The 25509-nt window shown below is 43.1% G+C and overlaps 1 protein-coding gene across 1 annotated transcript in view; it reads left to right on the top strand.

Annotated features, from left to right (window-relative positions):
- The window catches only part of SH3GLB1 (SH3 domain containing GRB2 like, endophilin B1), a gene marked incomplete in the record, with an annotated part of 1384102 nt that overhangs the window by 657401 nt on the left and 701192 nt on the right, over positions 1 to 25509 (top strand). The window contains 1 exon segment of the mRNA XM_044085714.1: positions 1920 to 2053. Within this exon segment, the coding sequence (XP_043941649.1) occupies positions 1920 to 2053 (134 nt within the window).

Here is a 25509-nt window from a genome sequence, read left to right as displayed (position 1 = left end):
TACCATGGCAAATCCCTGCTGTCTTTCCCAAAAACCCATTCTGCTACATCAGTGGTCACTTTTGGAGGCCTTTACAAGGGGGTAGATTCTGGAAGCAGCTACCTGGTCTTCAGTGCACACTTTCACCAAGCTCTACAGAGTAGATGACTTTCCCAACAATGTTGCTTTCTGGCTTATGACAATTCTCAGTCACCACCCCCATTTTACTTAAGCTTTGTGAATTGCCTATATGTTTGGAATACTACAGCGGTGATGTCTTTAAGGGCCTACTGTAGTTGTGTAAAACTTACCATAACAGTAGATGTAATACTGATCACTGTTGCAGTATTCCTTCCATGTCTATCCTTATTTTTCTCTGCTGCCTTGACTGACAGGCTCCAAGACTGCTTTTCCCTCCTGGCTAACTGCTTTTCCCCCAGATGTCTCCAGGCTGCTGGCTTGGATACTTCCCTTTATGTACACCTATGCTTATGGGCTGAGTTCATACATCTGGTGTTTGGCTCCTGGAAGGTTTAGGGTTTGGTACCTCATCCGGATGTCAGTGTTGAAAAAACATCTGCTTGGAATACTGCAGAAGTGCTCAGTAGGACATCTACTTTTATGGCAAGTTCTTTGCAACTGTACTTTTTCTTGGCTTTTGCAAAAATCAGCCTTTTTGGAGAGACCCCTTTTAAGGCAGTCTTTATTATCAAGGTTAGTCATACCTCTGCACCCATGTTAGAGAATGCTTTGCTTTTCTACTATACTAGACTAGTAAGGAACAGGCTTATATAGGAAGGATTATAATCAGCAGTTCTTCATGTTCTGGTGCTGAGTCGCTTGAACAGATTGAAAACCTGTTGTATATTTTTTTAAAAAAATTATTCATTTCCCTGAGTCAGGAAGCCCATAAGGGATGAGCTCCCCATTCTTGCCTCTGTCACTTAAATATTGCAAGACATAGCTTCCTGTATCGTGGCTTTTTTGATGCTTTACTTGTTCGCGGTCAAGCCTTGCCCAGTTAGATTGAGTCAGTTTATCCCCCGACATGCACTATTTACCCATTATTGGGGGAGGGGGGGCATCTGTAGTGGCCATCATACAGGCAGTGAGGACATGTGACCCATGTCACTGTAGGGGCCAGTACAACTTCTAATGTAAGTCCATGCTACTGTGTACTTGCTCAGTGAATTCTGCTGCTAGGTGGCAGCTTTGTGCAGCATGTGCCTCCACCCAGACTGAATCTACATTCCTTTCCCTCCCAAAAATGGGCCTTCTCATCTTCCCCAGCTAACTCTCTTCAAGTGCTTGTGTCTTTAAGGAAAGTCTGGTATCCTGAGCTGTAGCCTGGGCTTTTTGCATCTTGCCTGCTGGAATTTGCTGTAAAACAGTGTTCAGAGCTTCCCTGAAGCTGTGCCACAATTCTGCTACAACTTAAATCAGTGGGCAAAAGTGTCTGTGTTCAAGGAATAGACAGAATTTTAGATATCCCTTCAAGTTTCTTGTTCTCTTTCTTTTCAAAGTGTCCTTATTTCCTTTTAGGACACAAGGTCCAAGGGAGTTCTTGTACAAAATCTTGTAGCCCACAAAAGTCTATCACCTCGAGGTGCAGTTAGTTTGTGGTTTTCTGACTTCAGATAGCAGTCCGTTCATGAGACTTAATTTTATAATATACATTCAGCCTTCTATGGTAGGCTCTTCTTGAGTAACACATTTCATCACTTGCATGTCTCTTACTTATAACTAACTTCGTGTTGCGTAATTTTCTCCTCTCAGTTCTTGGATTTCTGGGTTAAATCACCTGAATGAACAGTTTGCAAAAATTTGATGATTTGAAGGGAATGACAACATTAGTAAAAGATTGCACTTTTTTGTTCATGTACTTTTATTTTAGTTGATACATAAATTACTTTAATGGACTCCTATGTTTTAATCTTTAGGAAATGCCCTTATTAAATGCGGAGAAACACAAAAGAGAATCGGAGGAGCAGAACAAGAATTCATGCAGACATCAGCTCTTAACTTTTTAACGCCTTTTCGAAACTTCCTTGAGGGAGATTATAAAACCATTTCTGTAAGTTAAAAAATGTTTTTGTCATAACTTACTTTAAGGCAGAAGTGTTAAACTGTGTGATAAAACTTTATCAGTACACACTTAAAGGAATACAGAATGTTGTACATGATTTGACTATTGCAGCATGCCATTTCATATATTTAATCATATTACTAACATTGAGTTGTCAAAGTAGGAGCTGAGAAATGCATTTAGGGTACTGAAGAGTGGTAAGACAGGGATAAGATGGGGTGGTAGTTGGGAAGCCTTAAAGAAGGCTGTGTAGACTTGGGGCACTAATATGATGCCAGAGGACAGGAGGAGGGTGGTATTAGTGGTACCACTGCACAAATGATTTATTATTGGTAAGGTAATCGTAATACCTAGACTGTTTTTAGGAGAATAATGTTTACTAAACATAATTCATCACAACTAGCTTATCTCCTCAGCAACCTGTCATTTGTATAAACATTGTTTCATTTTCAGAATTTGGTTTACATTTTAACATATTGCAATATAACTTTACAAAATGAATAAAGCAACAAACGACATCTTAAAACAACTCTGGGAATCTATATGATAGGAGAATTATTGATAGTAGTCTTATTGTTTCATGAGATCTCTTGTACTGTACTTTATAAGTATGTTAACGGTGAAATTTTCTGTTGTCTGGTTTCAAATTATCCAGGTAGTGCAACCAGGGTATTGCAGCTTTTAAGATTTTTGATTAATTTGTAGCATTTTATTTTTTCATTCATAACCTCAGTCAGGAGTTTGGTATAATCACTAAGCATTGGAGGCTCCTGTTTTTTCCCTCCTTATCTTTTTTTTTCCTTGACTGACCAACTTTATCAAGAATAACTGCCTAGTTAGTTCTGATGCTTCCTAGTATCCTCTAAATCTTATAAAACGGATTTCCTCATTTACTATAGCTTGGTCAACCAGCATCACTTTTTGTTAACTCTTGTATGCTGTACTTAAGGTTCTCAACTTATTGCAGTACCAACAAATATGAAGCCAGTCATCTATTCCCTAGGCATTTTTTTTTCGAGAAAATCCTTTTGGATAAGCTGAAGAACTTGCTGATGAACCCAGAATTGCTCCTGCATTTCTGTTTCCAAGTTTGTTTCGGAAGCCATACATGGTCTTTGTCTTTAGAGGTGCACCACTTCAGAGACTCACCTAGTTATTTATGCTCTCTTGTTCTCAGTGCAGCTGAGAAGGTTAGTGGAGAATGCATTATATTTATCTTGTGGCATGGGCGATTCCTGTATGTCTTACTGCCGTGTCTGCTGGTTCCTGTTTTTCATTGAGATGGGGAAGGGTGTAGATTCAGTCACACATGTTCCCGGTGATACCAGAAACCCTCCAGATCTTACTCAAGAATGTCCACCATGGCTGGGGTAACAGCTTACTCCATTTTATGGCCTAGCTGCTATAATGTACACCTTTATTTTTTTTTTTTTTGAAAAAAACACTGGTTGCTATAAATCTTTTCAAGCCTATGATGCAACAAAAAATAACTTAAAGTAAAATTAAAACAGGAGTTGAAATGTGATAGCACACTGAGCTGTTAAAACTGATATATGATTAAATTTTCATAAATTTTCAGTTAGCCGTTTGTTTTACACTTCACACCAGAGCTAGTTAAAACAGTGAAATTGAATAATGAGTTTAAATATTATTCACAGTCAGGATTAGGTGTTCTAATTTTAATTGATGTAGATCTCCTAATCCCTTCAGTTATTCTAAGGTTTCAGGAGTCATTGAAACTGATTGCCTTTTACTTTGCAATCCTGTTCCTTTGATTGGAATTTGAGCAGAACTCAGTATAAATAAATTTTAATAACCCACTGCTTAACTCTTCATAAACAAGCCTTCCCCTTTATCCATTCATTCTGTACGTTTACAAAATACTGTCATCATCATAATCATCCTCCTTTTGAGAACTCCCATGAAATATGAAGCTGCTTATGGGGTTGCCTTTCTACCCTTTGAGCCTGCGTGTTTATGGAGCTGAAGTTCAATTCTATGCAGATTTTTTTCCCTAGTGTCCATAGCCTCTGCATGTAGGATCTCCGATCTTCATGGCCTAATTTCCTCAGAACCATATATGGTCTATCAAATTAATCTGTGTCTGTCTTGCTGCTAACCCATATTTTCCCTACAAAGAGTTTTTTTAGTTGTCCTTGAACTAGACGCCTTGACTTCCTATTTACTTTGCAGAGGTTGAAACTAAGGAAGAGAGAAATATGTTACTTCCCTTTTCTCTTTGCATTTCTCTCACACTTCTCCTTTCTACTCTGCTTACCTCTGCATGCCTCTGCCATATTTTCTCTGTATTCTCTTCATGGTATCCTTTCTTGCAACTATCCTCAGTTGCCTCTTTTAATGTTTTCATACCTGTCTATATAATATTACCCCTGTAGCAAAAGCTACATTAGTCATTATGGCTACATCTTATTCAAAAGCTTTGCTAAGCCTAATTCCATTTTCCATCCACATTTGATATTGTAAATTGCTTCTTAAATTAAATGTTATAGCATATTCTTGCACCTGTAAATATGTGCATAGAGAGAGTTATATATAGGTGCATAGGTAGGTACTAGACTATTGGTCCTAGGGCCTATATAAGCCTAGCCAAAAAGGTACCCTGACTTTCTCCACCCAAGAAAATTATTTCCCTGTGCCCCTGTCAAGCAGAGCCACAGAGGTTATCCCCGGGGTGAATTTCCTTTTCCCCAACCAATCGTCAAGATTTTTCTTGAAGAGTGATAATGAGGAGCTTTGTTTGATATAGATGGGTAGTTTGTTCCAGAGTATGGGAAGTCTCTGGGACAGGAATCTATCTCTCCATCATGATGTTGTTCGTGTTTCACTGTTGCAGTCATCACACTTGGGTTATTAGCATGCAGGTAGCCCTCAGTCGGCCTGAATACCAGAGTCTTGGGATTTCTGTGTCAGATGCTGTCGACTCATCCATGACGTCAGGTTGTCAGGGGTATAAAAAATATAGCCGACGCCATTACATCAGCTTTTCTTGCCGTGCGGGAGCCTGAAGCAGAAGCAGTTTGCAAGTGCCGGTCGGCAGCTACCTGAAATTTTCATCTTTTGAGTTTCAAACTTGAAGTCTTCTGCCTGTCCTGGATATCCTTTTTTCTTGCTCTAACCAATGTCAGAAAAAGTTAACAATTGTCTTGCCTGTGGAAAGCAAATACTTCACAGAGATTTTCATTCTTACTGCTCACCCGTTGAGGCCCAGACCACGACGTCCCTTGCTGTCGGTTTTGTGCCTTGTACAACACCCAAACTATTCGTTGTCTGGCTATTTTTGTCTCTAAATTCTTTCGCTCTCGTTCTTCATATTCCGAAATTGCTTCGGTAAGCCATCCGACTACCGATCTTCTGAAAAAATGCAAAGATAAAGACAGAGACCGCGTAGGTCCAAAACTGCTGACGACACTTCCGTTAAGCTAGTCAACAGTTCGCCGGTACTCAGTGATGCGCTTTCGCAGCCCCTGTTACCCGCTTCTACAGATTTGCAGGCATCTATTGAGAGCCATTCGGCGTCTGATATGCAGCGAGATTCTTCTTTGACTATGGAACCTGCGGATGTCTCTACCTTGGATGGGTCCGGAGCCGCTGTGCAGGCACAGGCTTCTGAGGGTGTATTCAGGCCTTACGATGTTCATATCAAACCGACTACTCTGTTTAATGATTAAATTTATCGAATTTCTCAGGCGAAGAATTCACACTACACCTAGGAAACCGACCACCAAAGCACATTCTCAAGCTCCCATGCCACAGAAACAAATGCTTAGAATTGCTGAAGACCTTATTACTTTAATTAGGGGAAGCCCAGCCTTCCCCCTCTAAAAGACAAACAATTGGTTTTCCTTCTGATTCTTCAGACCATGAGTCTGACGACTCTGACCCCTGTGATTACCAGGATATACCCTTATCTATCTATGAAGACTCAGATGCAGAGGATTCAATCCCCTCAGCCCCCCCCCCCCGGACCTTTCTTTTGGTGAAATCTTGCATACCCTAAGACAGCATTTCCACTGGGAATGCCAGGACTAGCCTCAGTCCAAAGAGAGACTCGGGGAATTTTTAGACTTGCCTCAGCATAGGCCTGTAGCTATTCCCCCTGTCCTGGATATTGTAGATGTCTTCATGGAATCCAGCCTTACACCTGATACATTACCACCTTCTCCTAGAAAGCCTGACAGATACTACAGAGTACCTGACTCTCACAAATTTCTCTCTAAAAATCCCTCTGTGGATCCAGAGGCCATTTCCCAGGGATCTAAAGGTATTAAGGCTTTTACAGCTAAAAACCCTACCCCTTCGGACAGGGATTCTACGGCTCTAGACAGATGGGGTAAGAAGGTTTATACCTCTGCAACTCTTGCCATCAGGGCTTTAAATTGCCAGTGTCACATGTTGACGTATTAGCAACATATTATTGATCTAATTAAATAAAATATGTTGTTGAGTCCTGATTGTGCAGAAAATAAGAACTTAAAAAACTTAATGCATTCTGCAAACCAAGTTGGTAAATCTAATTTGCAATGTGGTTTTGATACCTTAGAAGCATCTTGCAGGGCTGCTGTCACTGGGTCTGTGCTGAGAAGGCATGCTTGGCTGAAATAACAAATCTTGCCAGACCACATCAAGGCAAAATTACTTGATGTTCCATTAAACCAAGAATGTTTGTTTGGCTGTAAAGCAGAAGTTCTTAAAAAGATGGAGGAAACGGTTAAATCCATGCAAACTGTTAAAAATTTCTTACAGGTACAGCCACCTATATTCAGTAGTCATTGGCATTCAAAAAACTGGTCCTTTCCAGTCCCTTCCTGACCTCAGCCCAAACACAGTGGGCATCAGACCACAAAAACTACAGTGTCAGTTTGCTCCCTCCTCAAAAACTGAGAGTGGTAAGCCACCCCCCTATGGAAAAAGTTCACAACGATTTGTCCATAAACCTTCCCAGCCAGCCATGCCCAAGTACTTGCACCCCTAGGAGGAAAACTCACCCTGCATGCAAAAAACTGGGAGTATATTACCCAGGACTGATGGGTCTTAAACAATGTATCCTAGGGATACAGATTTTATTTCCACTGTCTGCCATCCCCAAGCAGATTGCCAGACCTTCCTCGAAACCAGTGGACAGAGGCCCAAAAGCAAGTAATTTCTCTTCTCACTATCTAGGCTATTCAACCTGTGCCAACATAGCAAAGGGGACAGGGTTTCTACTCCAGGCTGTTCCTGGTGCCCAGGAAAGAGAAATCTTGGCGCCCTATTCTGGATCTGTCATCCCTAAACACCTTCTTGGTAGTACCAAAATTCAAAATGCTTACACTCCAGCAGCTCCTTCCTATGCTAGCCAAGGACTCCTGGTTAGTCACCCTAGACTTAAAAGAAGCTCATCTGTACATCCTCATAAGGGAATCTTGCAGGAAATATCTACGTTTCAGGGCAGGTTCTTTGCACTTCCCTTTGGCTTAACTACTGCGCCCAGGGTATTCACAAAGTGCCTGGCTCCAGCCATTGCTTACTGCAGGCAGAGAAATATTCAAATTTATCCATACTTGGACGACTGCCTGATTCAGGTGGACAGTCAGGAATTGCTACTTCATCACCTGATGTTTGGTTTGTAAAGAGATTCCTAACTTCTCTGGGGTATACTATCAACGAAAATAAATCACATCTTTTACCCAGCCAAAAGATTGTATTCCTGGGAGCAAGCTTGAACACAGCTTCCCAGATGGCATTCCTCACTCCAGAAAAGCTGTATGTTCTTTGTGTTTCACTGTTGCAGTCATCACATTTGGGTTATCTGCTTGCAGTAGCCCTCAGTCGGCCTGATTAACAAAGTTTTGGGTCCTGCATCGGTTGCTGTCTCTTCTTCCGTGACGTCAGGTAGTCAGGGGTATAAAACATGCAGCCGACGCCATTACATCAGTCTTTCTTGCCATGTAGTTCCCGAAGCAGGAGCAGTTCGCAAGTCGGCCGACACTGAAATTTTTGTTTTCGAGTTTCAGAACCAAAGTCTTCAACTAAAGCTGTCAGTAAAAGTAAATAATTGTATTTCTTGTGGAAAGCAAATACCTCATAAAGATTTCCATTCGTACTGTATTCCTTGCCTAGGCCCTGACCACGATGTACCTTGCTGTCGGTTTTGTGCCTTATTTAAGCAACAAACTATCCGTCTGTATTTTCGCTTCTAAATATTTTGGTGCTTGGTTCCAGATATGTCTTCGGTAAGCCATCTGACCAATGACATTCCGAAAAAACACAAAGATAAAGACAGAGACAGGCCGCCTAGTTCCAGAGCTGCCGACGACGCTTCTAAGCCAGTCGCCAGTTTGCCGGTATTCAGTGAGGCACTTTCGCAGCCCCTGATACCCGCTACTTCAGATTCGCAGGCCTCTACTGAGACCCAATCGTATGCCACGAGATGCTTCAACTGTGGACACTGCGGATGTCTCTGCCTTGGATGGGTCTAGAGCCGTTGTGCAGACACCGGCTTCTGAGGGTGTATTCAGGCCTACTGACTTGCATATCAAACTGACTCCCATCTTCTTCTTCAAGGCCTAAAACTTGAACCATACCTAGAAAACCAACGCGCAGACTGCATGCTCAGGCCTCTATGCCTAAAAAACAAATGATAAGAATGGCTGAAGACCTTATTAATTTAATCAGGGGAAGCCAACCTTCCCCCTCTAAGAGACCTAGGACTAATTTTGCTTATGATACTTCTGACCAGGATTCTGAAATTTGTGTTTCATCTGATGACCAGGATTTACCCTTATCTACCTGTGAGGATTCTGATGCTGAGGACTCTATTTCCTCTGCTTCTCCCCCAGAGGATTTCTCTTTTGGTGAAACTTTGCATACTCTTAGGGAGCATTTTCATTGGGAAAGTCAGGATTACTCTGATTCTAAGAAGAGGCTTAGGGATTTCTTACTCCTGCCCCAGCACAGGCCTTTAGCTATCCCTCCTGTACTAGACATCATTGATGATGCCTTTTTGGAATCTAGCTTGGCCCCTGATTCTTTACCTCCTGCTCCCAGAAAACCTGATAGATATTACAGGGTTCCTGACACTCGCAAGTTCCTTTTCAAAACTCCTACTGTGGATCCTGAGACCATTTCACAGAGACCCAAGGGCATTAAGGCTACTTGTGCCAAAAGTTCTACCCCTTTTGATAGAGACTTCAGGGTGCTGGATAGATGGGGTAAGAAGTTATACACTTCTGCAACCTTTGCCATTAGGGCCTTAAACTGACAGTTTCATATGTTAACGTATCAGAAGCATATTATTGGATTACTTAAACAGAAAATGATGTTGATTCTTGATTGTGCTGAAAATAAGGATTTACAGGATTTAATACATTCTGCTGAACAGGTTGGAAAACATACTTTGCAATTTGGTTTAGATTCACTAGAGGCATCTTGCTGGGCTGCTGTCACTTGGTCTGTACTTAGTAGGCATGCTTGGCTTAAGGAGCAATCCTTGCCAGATCATGTTAAAGCAAAATTACTGGATTCTCCCTTAATTCAGGACCGCCTGTTTGGCAACAAGGCAGAAGAAGTTCTTAAAAAGATTGAGGAAAAAACTAAATCTATGCAAACTGTTAAATATTTCTTACAAGTACTATCTCCTAGATTTAGTAGGCATTGGCCCTCTAAGAATTGGTCCTTTCCTGCCTTTTCCAGGCCTTCTCAGTCCAAACCCATATCCAGCAGAACACCCAGGCTTCAGTCCCAAGGTACACACAGGACTAAGCAGTGGGGGGCTCCCACTTTCAAATCTGGGAGTAGTAAAACTCCCCGCTATGGTAAACTGTCTCAATAACTTAACTTTAAAACTTCCAAGCACTTCTTAACTGACTGCTCCTTGGGGGGTGGGGGGGTTGCTCTGCATGCAAAAACCTGGGAACTCATTACCCAGAAGAAATGGGTTTTAAATATAGTTTCCCAAGGATACAGATTTCACTTCCACACGTTATCAAGCCCAAACGGTTGTCCAGATCTACCCCCAAATCAGTGAGTGGAGGCTCAAAAGCAAGTACTCTCTCTCTCTCAAGCATAAAGACTATTCAAACTGTACCAGAAGAGGAAAAGGGACAATGTTTCTACTCAAGACTTTTCCTGGTACCCAGAAAAGACAACTCATGGTGTCCTATCCTGGACCTGTCTACCTTAAACACTTTTTTGGTGATTCCAAAATTCAAGATGCTAACTCTTCATCAGTTGCTTCCTATGCTAGGCAAAGATGCCTGGTTGGCAACACTCAATTTAAAGGAAGCATACCTGCACATCCCAATCGGGGAATCTTGCAGATGATACCTACGCTTCAAAGCAGGCTACATGCACCATCAGTTCTCTGCACTGCCAAAGGGTAGTGCAGTTCTCTGCACTGCCCTTTGGCTTATCTACTGCGCCCAGGGTATTCACAAAGTGCCTAGCTCCAGTCATTGCATTTTGCAGGCAAAGAAATATTCAAAATATACCCATACCTAGTCGATTGTCTAATTAAGCCAGGACATACTTTTGAATCATCTGGCTTTTGTACAAAAGGTGCTAACTTGTCTGGGGTACACCATAAATGAAAAGAAGTCACACCTGGTACCCAGTCAACAAAGTATATTCCTAGGAGCAAGCTTGAATACAACTTCCCAGATGACTTTCCTCATGCCAGAGAAGCAAATTCATTTGACAACCTACTTCAAACTAATGGCCACAAAAACCCTGCTATCTGCAAGGCAAATACTGCAAGCCTTGGGGTTCATGGCTTCCTGCATTCTTCTAATTCCATATGCAAGACTGCATATAAGGAAATTACAGTGGTATCTAAAAGCCTATGGTGTCAACATTCTCAGGATCTAGAAGCAATGATTCCTATCATACCTTGCCTATGGCTAGAGTTCCTTTGGTGGGCAGAGGCCTGCCACCAAAACAAGGGACTTCCATTCACTCTACCCCCTGCCGCCCAAACCCTAACAACAGACTATGCATGGGGGGCTCACCTGGCAGGGAAGTGCATTCAGGGCAAATGGAACCCAAGTCAAATGCACCTGCATATCAATCAAAAAGAAATGTTAGCTGTACAGAATGCTCTGACAGCCTTCAAGGGTCACATTCGTAGTACATAAACAAGCAGGGGGGTACCCATTCTTACCCCCTCTGCAGACTAACCATGGCACTGTGGAACACAGCCTTGAGCTACCAAGTGTATCTACAGGCTTAATTCCTGCCAGGAAATCTAAATACACTGGCAGACAGACTAAGCAGAAACCTCATGGACCCACACGAGTGGAAACTGGAACCAAAGACTTTCAACATGTTGACAAACAAATGGGGGAGCCCAGATAGACTTGCTTGCCTCCCCACAGAACTGCCAACTGGACAAAATTTGCACAAGGACTCTCCACAAATGAGCCTGGAAAGTGGATGCTCTGTCCTTCAGCTGGAAAAACAGTTTATGCCTTTCCTCCTCTGCCTCTCCTCTCCAAAGTACTACTAAAGATCAAGCAGGACAAACAAAGGACATTGATTGCACCAGACTGGTCACACTGGTCCCCCCTCTTGCGCAGTGTGTCTCTATTGGCTCATGGCACCTGCCTCAGACCCCTACCCTGTTGTCTCAGCAGAAGAACCAGATTCTGCACCCTCAGCTTCAAACCCTGAACCTAGCAGCCTGGCTAATTACCTAATCTCTCCATTACCATCCCTCAGTAAGCAAGTGTTTGATATAATTTTAGAGGCAAGGAGGCCTAGTACTAGAAAATCTTATGCTGAAAAATGGAAAAGATTCTGTGCCTGGAACCAGTCTCAAGGGATGGGCACAGCAGCACCCAACTTACCTCAGATTCTTCAATACTTAACTGAGATGCTTCACAAAGGCCTTTCTTTTTCCTCCATCAAAATTCACGCCTCATCCATTTCAGCTCATTAGAACACAGAACCACCCCTCTTCTCTCATTCACTGCTCAAGCAGTTCCTCAGAGGAGCCAAAAACTTAAGACCACCCAGGAGAGCCCCAACTCCAGCCTGGGACCTTAACTTCGTATTGGAGAAACTCACTCTTCCTCCTTTCGAGCCAGCTGTAAGTGCAGATTTAAAATTCCTTTCTTGGAAAACAGCCTTCCTTTTAGCAATCACTTCAGCAAGAAGGGTATCTGAATTACAGGCCCTTATGGCAGTGGAGCCTTTCATCATCTTTCATGCAGACAGGGTGTCCCTCAGGACCAGTCCCTCCATCATGCCTAAGGTGGTATCCAGTGTGGCTCTTAATCAGTCCATTCATTTGCCAACCTTCTTTCCTAATCCAGAGAACAAAGGGAACGGATACTGCACTCCTTAAATGTGCACAGACAACTTGGATTTTACTTGGACAGGACTAAACCTCAAAGGAAATCTGAACTGCTGGTGGCATTTGCTGCAGGAGCATAGGGGAAAGCTATTTCAAAGCAAACCATTTCTAAATGGATAGGCCATTGCATTCATTTCTGCTATAAGCACCATGGAAAACCCATCCCACAGGGGATCAGACCCCATTCAACCAGGGCTCCATCTACCTCTACAGACTTTCTCAGAGGTGTCCCTACCAGGGTCATCCTAGAAGCTGTACCTGGAGTTCTGTACATACTTTCACGAAGTGTTACTATTTTCCAATTTTCTCTAAATCTAGAGCTGGCTTTACCACTGCAGTCTTGCAGGGCCATATAGCTGGTCCTAATCTAAATTCCTCCTCCCATTCTTAGCTTTGGGAATCTACCCAAATGTGATGACTGCAACAGTGAAACACGAAGAACATAGTGCAGTTGTGTACACTTACCATAAATGTAGATGATAGAGTGTATTCACTGTTGCAATCCTGGATGTTCATCGTGCATACAGCTGCAGTCATAACAGATGGGTTCTCCTGCCGTCAGGCGGGTCCTCGGTCGGCCGAATTCCAAAGTCTAAGTCCGGCGTCGGTTGTCGTCGCTTCTTCCCTGACGTCAGTGCGACAGGGGTATAAAGGAACCAGCCGACGCCATCTTCTTCAGTCTTTCTTGCCGCGTGGTGCCCGAAGCAGAAGCAGTTCGCAAGTGCCGGTTGGCCAGCTCCTGAAATTACGAACATTTTGAAACCGAAGTCTTCTTGAAAGCTAAGTACCCCGTTGGGGAAACCTTTCTTGCCTCAGACCGATGTCAGACAAAGTTAATAATTGTATTTCTTGTGGGAAGCAAATACCGCATAAGGATTTCTATTCCCTCTGTATACCTTGTTTAGGCCCAGACCACAACGTCTTGGTCTGTCACTTTTGTGCTACATTCAACAAACGCACCATTAAGCGTCGGGCGGAGTTCGCCCAGCATTATTTTGGAAAAACATTTAACTATATTATGTCGTCGGATACTCCGACTCCAGTTTTGTTTAAAAAACGCAAGGATAAGGACCGACACACGAGGTCCGCGGCCTCTACCGACACCACGCCAAAGCCGACTACACATGGTCCGGTTCTCAGCGAGGCGCCTATGCAACCCCTGGCTACCGACGACACTTCATTGGCGATGTCTCCTGTGCCCGAGGTCGCAGGCTCCTCGGCCCACACCCCGACTACAGATACCGAAGCCACTCTTGGCGTTGAACCTCAAAATGTGGACAGGTCTACCTCCACTCAAGGTGTCTTCAGACCTTCCTCTTCTTTTTCCATCAAGGCTTTCACTAGGTCTAAAGCAGCCATGCATTCTAAGAGACCAGCTACACAGGGCCCATCTCCAGGTCCCATGCCTAAAAAACAGATGCTTAAAATGGCTGAGGATTTAATTACTCTAATCAGGGGTTCTCAACCCCCACCGGACAAAAGGCCCGGAGTGGAGGAAGAATCCCCCTCCTCTGATCAGGGCTGCATTATTTCAGAGCACTCTGATGATCAGGAACAGTCTTACTCCCCTTTTGAAGACTCTGATGCAGAGGAGTCCATTCCTTCTGTATCCCCCCCAGAGGATTACTCTTTTGGGGAAACTTTGCATACCTTAAGGGAACACTTCCACTGGGAAGGCCAAGATTATTCACATTCCAAGAAAAGGCTTAGGGAATTTCTCTTGCTACCTCAGCACAGGCCTCTGGCTATACCTCCTGTCTTGGACATCCTAGATGATGTTTACTCGGAGGCCTGCCTTAACCCGGATTCTCTGCCTCCAGCCCCAGTCAAGCCTGACAGGTACTACAGGGTTCCTGACTCACACCAATTTCTATACAAAAGCCATGCTGCTGACCCAGAAACCATCTCACAGGGCCCCAAGGGAATTAAGGCCTCCACTGCTAAAAATCCATTACCTTCCGAGAGAGATTCCAGATCCTTAGAAAGGTGGGGAAAAAAGGTATATACCTCGGCTACCTTAACCATGAGGGCCTTAAACTTGTCAGTTCCATATGCTAAAATACCAACAGTTTTTATCATCACAATTGAAAAGTAAAATGTCACAACCTGAACAACCAGACTTGGAGTTGCAGGATTTGATGCATAGTGCAGAACAAGTGGGTGAGCATACCTTACAATGTGGTTTTGATGCTCTAGAGGCCTCATGTAGAGCTGCTGTTACAGGATCAGTCATACGTAGACATGCCTGGCTCAAGGAACAAACCTTGCCTGATCATGTCAAAGCTAAATTACTAGATGCCCCTCTACAAAAGGATGTATTATTTGGTGCTAATGCTGAGGAGGTATTAAGGAAAATGGAGGAAAAGGCTAAATCAATGCAAACTGTGAAAGATTTTCTACAGGTACAACCCCCACGTTTCAGTAGAAATTGGTCTTCCAAAAATTGGTCCTTTCCAGCCACGGACAGACCCCAAAGAGGTAGATACAGGCGCCCGAGGGGCAGAGGACAATCCCAAGGATCATTTAGAGGCAGACAATGGCAAGCACCTACACAAAGAGGTGGTGAGGATAACTCGCAATCATTCAGAAAGCAAGCCCAATGACTTTCCCCTTTGCATGCCAAGCAAGACTCAAATGGCAGCCCCCTTAGGAGGAAAACTGGCATTATTTTCAAAAAATTGGCATATTGTCACAAAAGACAAATGGATCCTGGACATTATAAACAGAGGCTACAGATTCCATTTTCACACCCTTCCAAAAATGAGAGGCATGCCAAACCTGCCACACAATCAAAGGGCAGAGGCACAAAGGCAAATTACAGATCTCATAGACATGAAAGCTATTCAAGAGGTACCTACGCACGAACAAGGTCAAGGATTTTATTCCAGACTATTCCTGGTACCAAGGAAGGGAAAAGATTGGAGACCTATTTTGGACCTATCCATCCTAAACACATTTCTACTTGTACCAAAATTCAAGATGCTCACTTTACAGCAGCTTCTTCCCATGCTGGGTAAGGAGTCTTGGCTGGTAGCATTGGACCTCAAGGAAGCATACCTGCATGTCCCAATCAGACAAAACTGCAGAAGATACCTCAGATTTCTTGCAGGTTCAACCCATTATCAATTATCTGCATTGCCCTTTGGCTTATCTACTGCTCCCAGAGTATTCACGAAATGCCTGGCATCAGTAATTGCCTACTGCAGACTTCAAGGGATACAAATATACCCCTATTTGGACGACTGCCTGATCCAAGCGGACAGCAAGCACATTCTTCTGAAACATCTGGCTTATGTAATAATGTTGTTGAACTCTCTGGGATACACAATCAGCAAAAAGAAATCAAGGCTAATATCCTCTCGGAAGATAATTTTCCTGGGTGCCAACTTGGACACAAACACCCAGATGGCCTACCATACGCCAGAGAAGCAGGGGCAACTAACTCAATACTTCAGAGCACTAGCAAATTGCACCAGGCTGACTGCAAGGAAAATCCTGCAGGCTCTGGGATTCATGGCATCTTGCATCTTACTAATCCCATGTGCAAAGCTGCATATGAGGAAACTTCAATGGTACCTGAAAAACCTATGGTCTCAACACAGCCACAGTTTGGAAACAATAATACCACTAATTCCGTGTCTACAAAAGGAATTTCTGTGGTGGGCTCAAGCATGCCAAACAAACACAGGTCTTCCATTCAGCAAGCCTCAAGCAAATCAAGTCATCACAACAGACGCCTCGGACTACGCCTGGGGGGCGCACATGACAGATAGGTGCATTCAGGGCAAATGGTCCCAAAAAGAAAAGCACCTTCACATCAATCAAAAGGAAATGCTAGCAGTAATAAATGCTATTATAGCTTTCAAAGACCTTCTGCAAACAGGTCAACTATTGATAAGAACGGACAACACCACAGTTATGTGGTACATAAACAGGGAGGAACACATTCATACCCCCTATGCAGACTGGCCATGTCACTTTGGAACATGGCCATGGACTTACAAATCGAACTACAAGCACAGTACTTGCCAGGCAAGGAAAACACGCTGACAGACAACCTAAGCAGAAATATGACAGATCCACACGAATGGAAGTTGCATCCAAAAGTTTTTACAGAAATAATCCAAGCATGGGGAAGGCCAGACATAGATCTCTTTGCCTCCCACAAAAATCATCAATTGACAAAATTCTGCTTAAGGATTTTCCATCCAAAGGCCTGGAGAGTGGATGCTCTCTCTTTCAGTTGGACATCAATGACAGTTTATGCCTGATGAAGTCTCAATGCAGCAGACGAAAACGCAAGGGCTCAATAGCGTTTATGTTTTACGATTGATTGTGTTTACTTATCTAATTTACTGAGTGGACCGTGGTCTGGTAAATAAACGTTTTCCAGAAAGAAAGAACTTAATTGCCGTTTTTTCTCCGCTTCTACACTTGTTTGTTTTTTACAGTTTATGCCTTCCCACCTCTTCCTCTGCTGCCCAAAGTTCTATTGAAAACCAGAGCAGACAGACCAAAGATGATTCTCATTGCTCCAGACTAGCCAAGACAACACTGGTACCCACTCCTGAGGAGCCTGACGCATTCCCCACCATGGACCCTGCCTCTAATGCCTCTTCTCCTGACTCAGCACAGCTTCAGAACTCTTCACAGCCAGCTAAAAACACTCAATCTAGCCGCATGGAAGATTCCTTAGCATCACAACAGACCCTACTCTCCAAGGAGGTGCAGGATGTCATTTTGGAGGCCAGAAGGCCGTCAACTAGAAAAGCTTACTCTGCAAAATGGAAACTGTTTTGTGTCTGGAATGAGGAAAAAGGGCCAGGATCCTGGAAAACTGAATTTACCTCAAATACTACCGTATCTGGCTGAGCTGCTAAGCAGTGGACTTTCATTCTCCTCCATCAAAATCCATGCCTCAGCCATTTCTGCAGAATACAACACTGATCCACCCTTATTCTCTCACCCTCTCTTAAGACAGTTCCTCAGAGGGGCTAATAATCTAAGACCCCCAAGGAAACAACCAATACCTGCTTGGGATCTCAATTTCATTGTGGAAAAACTGACCTTGCCTCCATTTGAGCCAGCTGCCTCATCAGATTTGCAATATTTGTCCTGGAAAACAGCTTTCCTTCTGGCTATTACCTCAGCTCGTAGAGTTTCAGAACTACAAGCTCTCATGGCTGTGCAGCCTTTTATCATCTTCCATCAGGACAGAGTTTCCTTACGAACCAACCCGTCCTTTATGCCTAAAGTGGTATCCAGGGTAGCTTTGAATCAGGCCATACACTTACCTACCTTTTATCCTAACCCGCAAAACAAAGGGGAGAGATTACTACATTCCTTGGACATCCACAGACAACTGCGTTATTATTTGGACAGAACAAAGCCTTTCAGAAAATCAGAACAGCTCTTTGTGTCCTATGGTGTAGGAGCTCAAGGAAAGCCAATTTCCAAACAGACAATCTCAAAATGGATAGCCCACTGCATATGCTTTTGCTGTTCTTTTCATGGCAAAACTGTACCTACAGGCATCAGATCTCACTCCACAAGGGCCACAGCTACCTCTGCAGCTTTCCTCAGAGGAGTTCCTACCAAAGATATTTTGGAAGCAGCCACTTGGGAGTTTTGTGCATACCTTCTCCAAGCACTACCACCTACCATTATACTCCAAAACTAGAGCAGGCTTTACCACTGCAGTCTTGCAGGGCATCCTGGCTTCTCCTAGTTCCACCTAGTGCCTACCACCCCTTTCTTAGCTTTGGGATTCTACCCATCTGTTATGACTGCAGCTGTATGCACGATGAACATAGTACAGTTTTGTACCTACCATAAATGTAGATGTTCGAGTGCTAATACAGCTGCAGTCCAGGTTTCCCTCCCTCCTTCCCCTCTAGGGACAGGCCTATTGGCTAACACCTCCTCATACAACCTGACTGGGGTATTCATTTATGGTGTATTTGCTTGCAACTACTGTATTTTGATTATATTGCATATCTTTATTACACAAATTTATGTATTGCCTTCCTTCTGGGGGCACCTGACATCTGGGGCAAGAAAAACTGAAGAAGATGGCGTCGGCTGGTTCCTTTATACCCCTGTCGCACTGACGTCAGGGAAGAAGCGACGACATCCGACGCCAGACCTAGACTTTGGAATTCGGCCGACCGAGGACCCGCCTGACGGCAGGAGAACCCATCTGTTATGACTGCAGCTGTATTAGCACTCGAACATCTACATTTATGGTAGGTACAAAACTGTACTTTACCCATCCTCCAGCCCCCTGACTTCTTTTGGCTATACCTCTACTCTCCATTGCTATGCTTAAAAGCTTTTTGGTGTATTTGCTTTTTAGGTGGAGGCATAAGCTTGTATGTATGTATGTGTGTGTGTGTGTGTATATGTATATGTATATGTGTATATATATATATATATATATGTATAGATATATATATATATATATATATATATATATATATTATTGCTTCCCATTAAGGGGGTAGCTGACATCTGGGGCAAGAAAAACTGATGTAATGGCGTCAGCTGCATGTTTTATACCCTTGACTACCTGACGTCATGGAAGAAGAGACAGCAACCGACGCAGGACCCAAGACTTTGTTAATCAGGTTGACTGAGAGCTACTGCAAGCAGATAACCCAAATGTGATGACTGCAACAGTGAATACACTCGGACATCTACATTTATGGTAAGTGTACACAACTGTACTTTTATTTGACAACTTATTTCAAACTACTGGCCACCCAAACCCAGCTATCTGCAAGAAAAATACTGCAAGCTCTAGGGTTCATGGCCTCGGGTATTGTACTGATTCCATATGCAAGACTTCATATGTGTAAACTTCAATGGTACTTAAAAGTCTCTGGTGTCAACATTCCCAGGATGTGGAAACAGTGATTCCCATCATTCCTTGCCTAAGGACAGAGTTCCTTTGGTGGGCAGAGGCTTGCAACCACAACAAGGGACTCCCTTTCTCACAACCCCACTGCCGTCTAAACTCTGACAACAGACGCATCAGACTATGCATGGGGGGGCTCACATGGCAGGCAAATGGAGCACAGGACAAATTCACCTACATATCAATCAAAACGAAATGTTAGCTGTGCAGAATGCACTGACAGCCTTCAAATACCTTATCCTGCCAGGAGAACTCTTGATAAAGACAGACAGCACCACAGTTATGTGGTACATAAGCAAGCAGGGGGGAACTCACTTCTACCCACTCTGCAGGTTATCCACGTCTCTGGAACACAGCGTTAATCAACCAAGTGCACCTGCAAGCTCAGTTCCTGCCAGGCAAACTAAATTCACTGGCAGACGACTTAAGCAGAAATCTAATGGACCCACTCAAGTGGAAATAGGAATCAAACTCATTCAAACTTCTAATACACAGGTGTGGGACACCAGAAGTGGACCTCTTTGTGTTCCCCCCAAAACCATCAACTAAACTAATTTTGCACCAGAATTCCCCACAGCCAAGCTTGGAAAGTGGATGCCCTGTCCTTCACATAGGAAAACCCCTCAATCTATGCCTTTCCCCCTCTGCCCCTCCTTCCAAGAGTACTCCTCAAGATCAAACAGGACAGGCCAAGGACAATTCTTAATGCATCAGACTGGCCATGCCAGCACTGGTACCCACTCCTACGCAGTCTGACTGCAATGCCACCTACATCAGACCCCCTCTCTGCTGTCCCAGCAGGAGGGACAGATTTTGCATCCTCAGCTGCAAACACTGAACCTGGTAGCCTGGCTTATTCCCTGAATACATCACCAGCAACCCTCAGCAAACAGGTGCTGGATGTTATCCTTGAGGCCAGGATGCTCAGTACTAGGAAATCCTATTCAGAAAAGTGGAATAGATACTGTTTTTGGAGCCAGTCTCAAGGGAAGGACACAGCCGTGCCCTCCTTGCCTCAAATCCTAGATTACCTAGCAGAGCTGCTCCTCAAAGGCCTATCCTTCTCATCAATTAAGATTCATGCCTTTGCCATCTCAGCTCATTACAATACTGAGACATCCCTCTTCTCTCACCCTCTGATCAAACAGTTCCTGAGAGGAGCTAACAATTTAAGACCCCCAAGGAGAGCTCCCTCTCCTGCCTGGGACCTTAACTTTGTACTAGAGAAGCTCATGCTTCCCCCTTTTGAGCCTGCTGCTACAGCAGAGTTAAAATTCTTCTCTTGGAAAACAACCTTACTGCTAGCCATCACTTCAGCAAGAAGAGTGTCTGAGTTACAGGCCCTTATGGTGGTGGAACCCTTCATTATCTTCCATGTGGACAGGGTTTCCATCAGGACTAACCCATATTTTATGCCCAAGGTGGTATCCAGTGTGGCTTTAAACCAATCCATCCATTTGCTAACCTTTTTTTCCCTAATCCTTAGGATAAAGGGAAAAGGATCCTGCACGCCTTGGATGTGCACAGACAGCTGAGGTTCTACCTTGACAGGGCTAAACCTTTCAGAAAATCTGACCAGCTGCTAGTCAGCTTTGCTACAGGGGCAGAGGACAAGGCCTTTTCGAAACAAATCATTTCTAAATGGATAGCACACTGCATCCATTTCTGCTACAAACACCATAGAAAACCTACCCCACAGGGGATCAGGCCTCATTCCACTAGGGCTACCTCAACCTCCAGAGCTTTTCTCATGGGAGTCCCTACCAGGGACATCCTGGAAGCTGCAACTTGGAGTTCTGTACACACCTTCACCAAGCATTACCACTTATCTTTTCTAAATCCAGAGCTGGATTTGCCACAGCAGTCTTAGAAGGCCTGCTAGCCAGCCCTACTACTTCTTGACTGCCTCCACCCTTCCTCAGCTTTGGGAATCAACCCAAGTTTGTTGACTGCAACAGTGAAACATGAAGAACATAGTGCAGTTGTGTACACTTACCATAAATATAGATGTTCGAGTGTATTCACTGTTGCAGTCCTGGTTACCCTCCCTCCAGCTCCCTGTCTTTCTATACTTTCTACCTATCCTATTTTTTGCTCATATCTTATGGAAATGGTATTTACTTTTTACTGGAGGTAAACTTCCCTGCCAGGTGAGCCCCCCATGCATAGTCTGTTAGTGTTTGGGCGGCAGGGGGTAGAGTGAATGGAAGTCCCTTGTTTTACTGGAGGTGTTCCACACCATTTGATTGCTTCCTGTTTTGGGGGCTCCTGACAAATGGGGCAAGTAAAACTGATGTAATGGCATCGGCTGCATGTTTTATACCCCTGACAACCTGACTTCATGGATGAGGCAACAGCATCCGGTGCAGAAATCCCAAGACTCTGGTATTTAGGCCAACTGAGGGCTACCTGCAGGCAGATAACCCAAGTGTGATGACTGCAACAGTGAATACAGTCGAACATCTACATTTATGGTAAATGTACACAACTGTACTTTGTTTATTGTGGTGACAAAGTTTAGGTCCCTAGAGCATGTAGTTCGGAGGGATTGGGATTTCTTTAAGTGAAGCATGTCCAACAGTTCTGGGTTTGACATAGCTTTGTATGTTAGGCAGAGATTGCCTCTGAGTAGGTGATATGCTACGGAGTGAAGCTGGAGTTTTTTCAGACAGACTGCGTAAGGCATCTGTTTGAGGCTGGTAATCCTCTTTCTGAGGTATTTCTGCGGCCTTTCCAGTTATTGTAGATGTCTTGTGAGGTACATACCAAAAGGGGCATTGTACTCTATAATGGGTCTAATGAGTGTCGAGTAGAGGGGAACAATGACATCTTTTTTCCTGGATGGGAAACCTTTTGTGATGAGGTATGCCACATAGAAGGATTTCCTGACTACTGTGGCAATGTGATTATCAAAGGAGAGACTGCTGTCCACCTGTGTCCCAAGGTCTGTTATCACACTTTCGTTGTTACGTAGACTACCACCTATGTAGTAGCTCATGGGTACAGAGTTTTTAACTAGAGGGGATGATAATGCACTTTTTGGCATTGAGATTGAGGCCATGGCTTTGACACCAGGCATCTGTCTCCGTGAGGCCCTTTTGTGGGATGTCCACATTGTTAGGAGTTTCGATTATGGCTCCTAGTTTGCAGTCATCTGTGAACTTCGTTAGTGAAAGACCTCCTTCCCCATTGGTTCATGCTTTTCATAGGATGATAGCTCTTTTACCTCCTATCTTTGGACTCGTGGTCTGACTGGGGCATTCATTTCTAAGGATGGTATGTGCAGATACTATGAAAACACAAAGCAAACTTGGAAAATAAAAAAGTATGAACACGCCGTGGATACACTCCAAAAATAATTATTTATTTGCAAATAAAGTAAGCGCTTTCGTACAGGATAGTACCTGTATTTCTTCAGACAAGACAATACTGAATGCAAGACCTTATATGCACTCTCCCAGAATGTAAATCTGATGAGCTTTATCACATGGTCAATTAAACATTAATTACATTAAATAAAAGATCTAGCTTGGAATAATATAAGAAAATCATTAGAAAATGCATTTCAAAATGCAGTTCAAAATACTTCAGAAGTGTACATTAGAAGTATATTGGAAAAGTAGCCACTTACACCTGGAAAAATGTTAAATAACACTTGTAAGACTGAAAAATGAATAAATATTAATAAATTAGATAGACAAAAAATTACAATAAAAAATATTATTATAATTATGGTGACGAAAGATGAAAAGTATGATGAAAAATGTGTGATCAAAACAAGAGGCTTAATGAATATAAAGATACATGGGTATGTATGCACTAAGTCCTGTTTAAAACTGAATAAATATGCTAAAAACATTCTTATGCAACAAAAGGATGTTAAAATTCATCTATTTAAATATATATTATATTGTTCCAAGCTAGGTCTTTTATTTAATGTAATTAATGATTAATTGACCATGTGATAGAGCTCATTAGATTTACATTCTGGGAGAGTGTATATAAGGTCTTGCATTCAGTATTGTCTTGTCTTGTCTGAAGAAGTACAAGTACTATCCTGTACGAAAGCGCTTACTTTATTTGTGAATAAATCTTTTTGGAGTGTATCCAGGTCGTGTTCATACTTTTTTGTTATTTTCCATGGTATGTGCAGATGTCACTTTTATGGCCTACGTTGGCTGCTTGTCTATGTACAGTGTCGCATACCCTGCAGTAGTAAAAGGCTTTGGTATACTGGCTAGACATTTAGGTCACCTAGGCAGGGAATCCTTCATGTTATGAATACCTCAACATGGAAGAGCGAGCCATTATGGTTATGGAACGATTTTACACAGCTATTCTTTCCTCCTCCTCTTCCTTTTTTCAAAAAGGAACTCCTCTAGTGGATCCAGCAGTTCTCTCAAAATCCAGGGCTCCGTTTTCATCCCCCTCCTCCCTTTCAGGAACTGTTCACAGATACTCCGGGATGTGGGGTGGGGAGCATCTTTTGGCTCCCTAAAGGTACAGGGGGTGTGGTTACCTCTTTATCAATGTTAGAGATGAGAGCTTTCTGCTGGCTCTTCAGGCTTTTTATCCTCTTTTTCTCCGCAGGGCCTCTCAGGGTATTCACAGACAATACCACAGTGATATGGTATATAAACAAACCGGGAGGAACACGATCTTTGCCATTTGACACACTTGGTATGGGAGCTTGCTGTTCAGTATCAAGTGACTCTCTTCAGGCAGTTTACATCCCTTCAGTCAAAACATTGTGACAGACACTCTGAGCAGGTCATTAACTCAATCCCACAAATGGATGCTTCACAGTGATGCGTTTCTGGACATTGTGCACCAGTAGGGTACTCGTCAAGTAGATCTATTTGTCTTCTCTCCGAACAGATAGCTTCCTCTATTTTGTGCCAGAATCCCAGGTCCTCTGGTGTAGAAGGAGATGTTTCTTTATGCAGTTCTTCCCCCTTCCACTCATTCCAAAAGTCCTGTTCAAAATTCAACAGGACACACCCAGACTCTTGGTGACTCTTGACTGCACCAGCATTTGTTCCCTCTTTTTCTGCATTTAACCAAGGGCACTTATCACAGGTTAACCTCACAGGATGGATCTGCTCACACAAGACAAGTGATCTGTCATCCATCCCCACTTGACCCTCTTCATCTGACACTGTGGATGATAGGATTTTGATTCCACAGACACCTTTTTTCTGAGGGCGTGCTGATGGTCCTGCAGCAGTCCAGGAAACCCACTACTAGAAAATCCTATTATCCAAATGGAAGAGGTTCTCTTTCTGGTGTCTGTCATAACCTGAACCCACTTACTGTAGATGGGTCTACAAATACTTCCACAAGAAAAACTGTCAGAAGCCATTTGCGTTCATTAATACAACAGATTTGTGAGAAACAGTATATAGATCAAGAAACTTTGATCTGTTTGGAAAAAGAAGCATCTGAAGAAGTGCGAAAATATAAACAACAAAATCGAGTGATATTTGAAAAGTATAAAAAAGAAATATGGATATGGGAACGAAAGAGATTTGATATGGTGCAATATTTATGCAAAGGAGAAAGACAAATTAATCAATATAAAGAAGGCAGCCCCAAAGATATTTGAAGAGAAATCCAGGCAAAGGCATCCGGATATGGAAAATTTCACAATAACAAAAATATCACAAAGAAGGAACGTAGAAAAGAAGATTGGTTAAGTAGAAATTAAAAAAAAATAGAAGTTGAAGTTATAGAGTGCCTGCGAAGTAAAGGATTTGGTGTAGAAGGTCTAACACGGGTTACATCACAGCATGATGGAGTGAGTCCCCAAAGTAAGAAGCAGGAAGATCAGGAAGCATTTGAAGAAAACATATGGACATGGGAAAGAAAGAGATCTAATATGGTGTAATATTTATGCAAGGAGAAACCAAAACTAACCAATATCAAAAGAGCACTACCAAAGATATTTGAAGAGAAAAACAGGCAAAGGAATCCGGACATGGAAACCTTAACAATACAAAAAAATAAGAAGACAGAGGAAAAGTAGAAAGGATATTAGTAATGGAGAAGTTAATGAAATAGAAATTCGGGTTATGGAGTACCTGAGAAGTGAAGGATTCAGTGCAGAAAATCTAATTCAGAAAGCAACACAACAGGATAGAGCAATGGATATCCAAATTAAGAGGAAACCAGTGGAAT

Source organism: Protopterus annectens, chromosome 10.part0, assembly GCF_019279795.1.
Source record: "Protopterus annectens isolate FY-2018-M chromosome 10.part0, PAN1.0, whole genome shotgun sequence".
Taxonomy (NCBI): Eukaryota; Metazoa; Chordata; order Ceratodontiformes; family Protopteridae; genus Protopterus; species Protopterus annectens.
The sequence above is the reverse complement of the archived record's forward strand: the minus strand, read 5'-3'. Positions and strand labels throughout refer to the sequence as shown.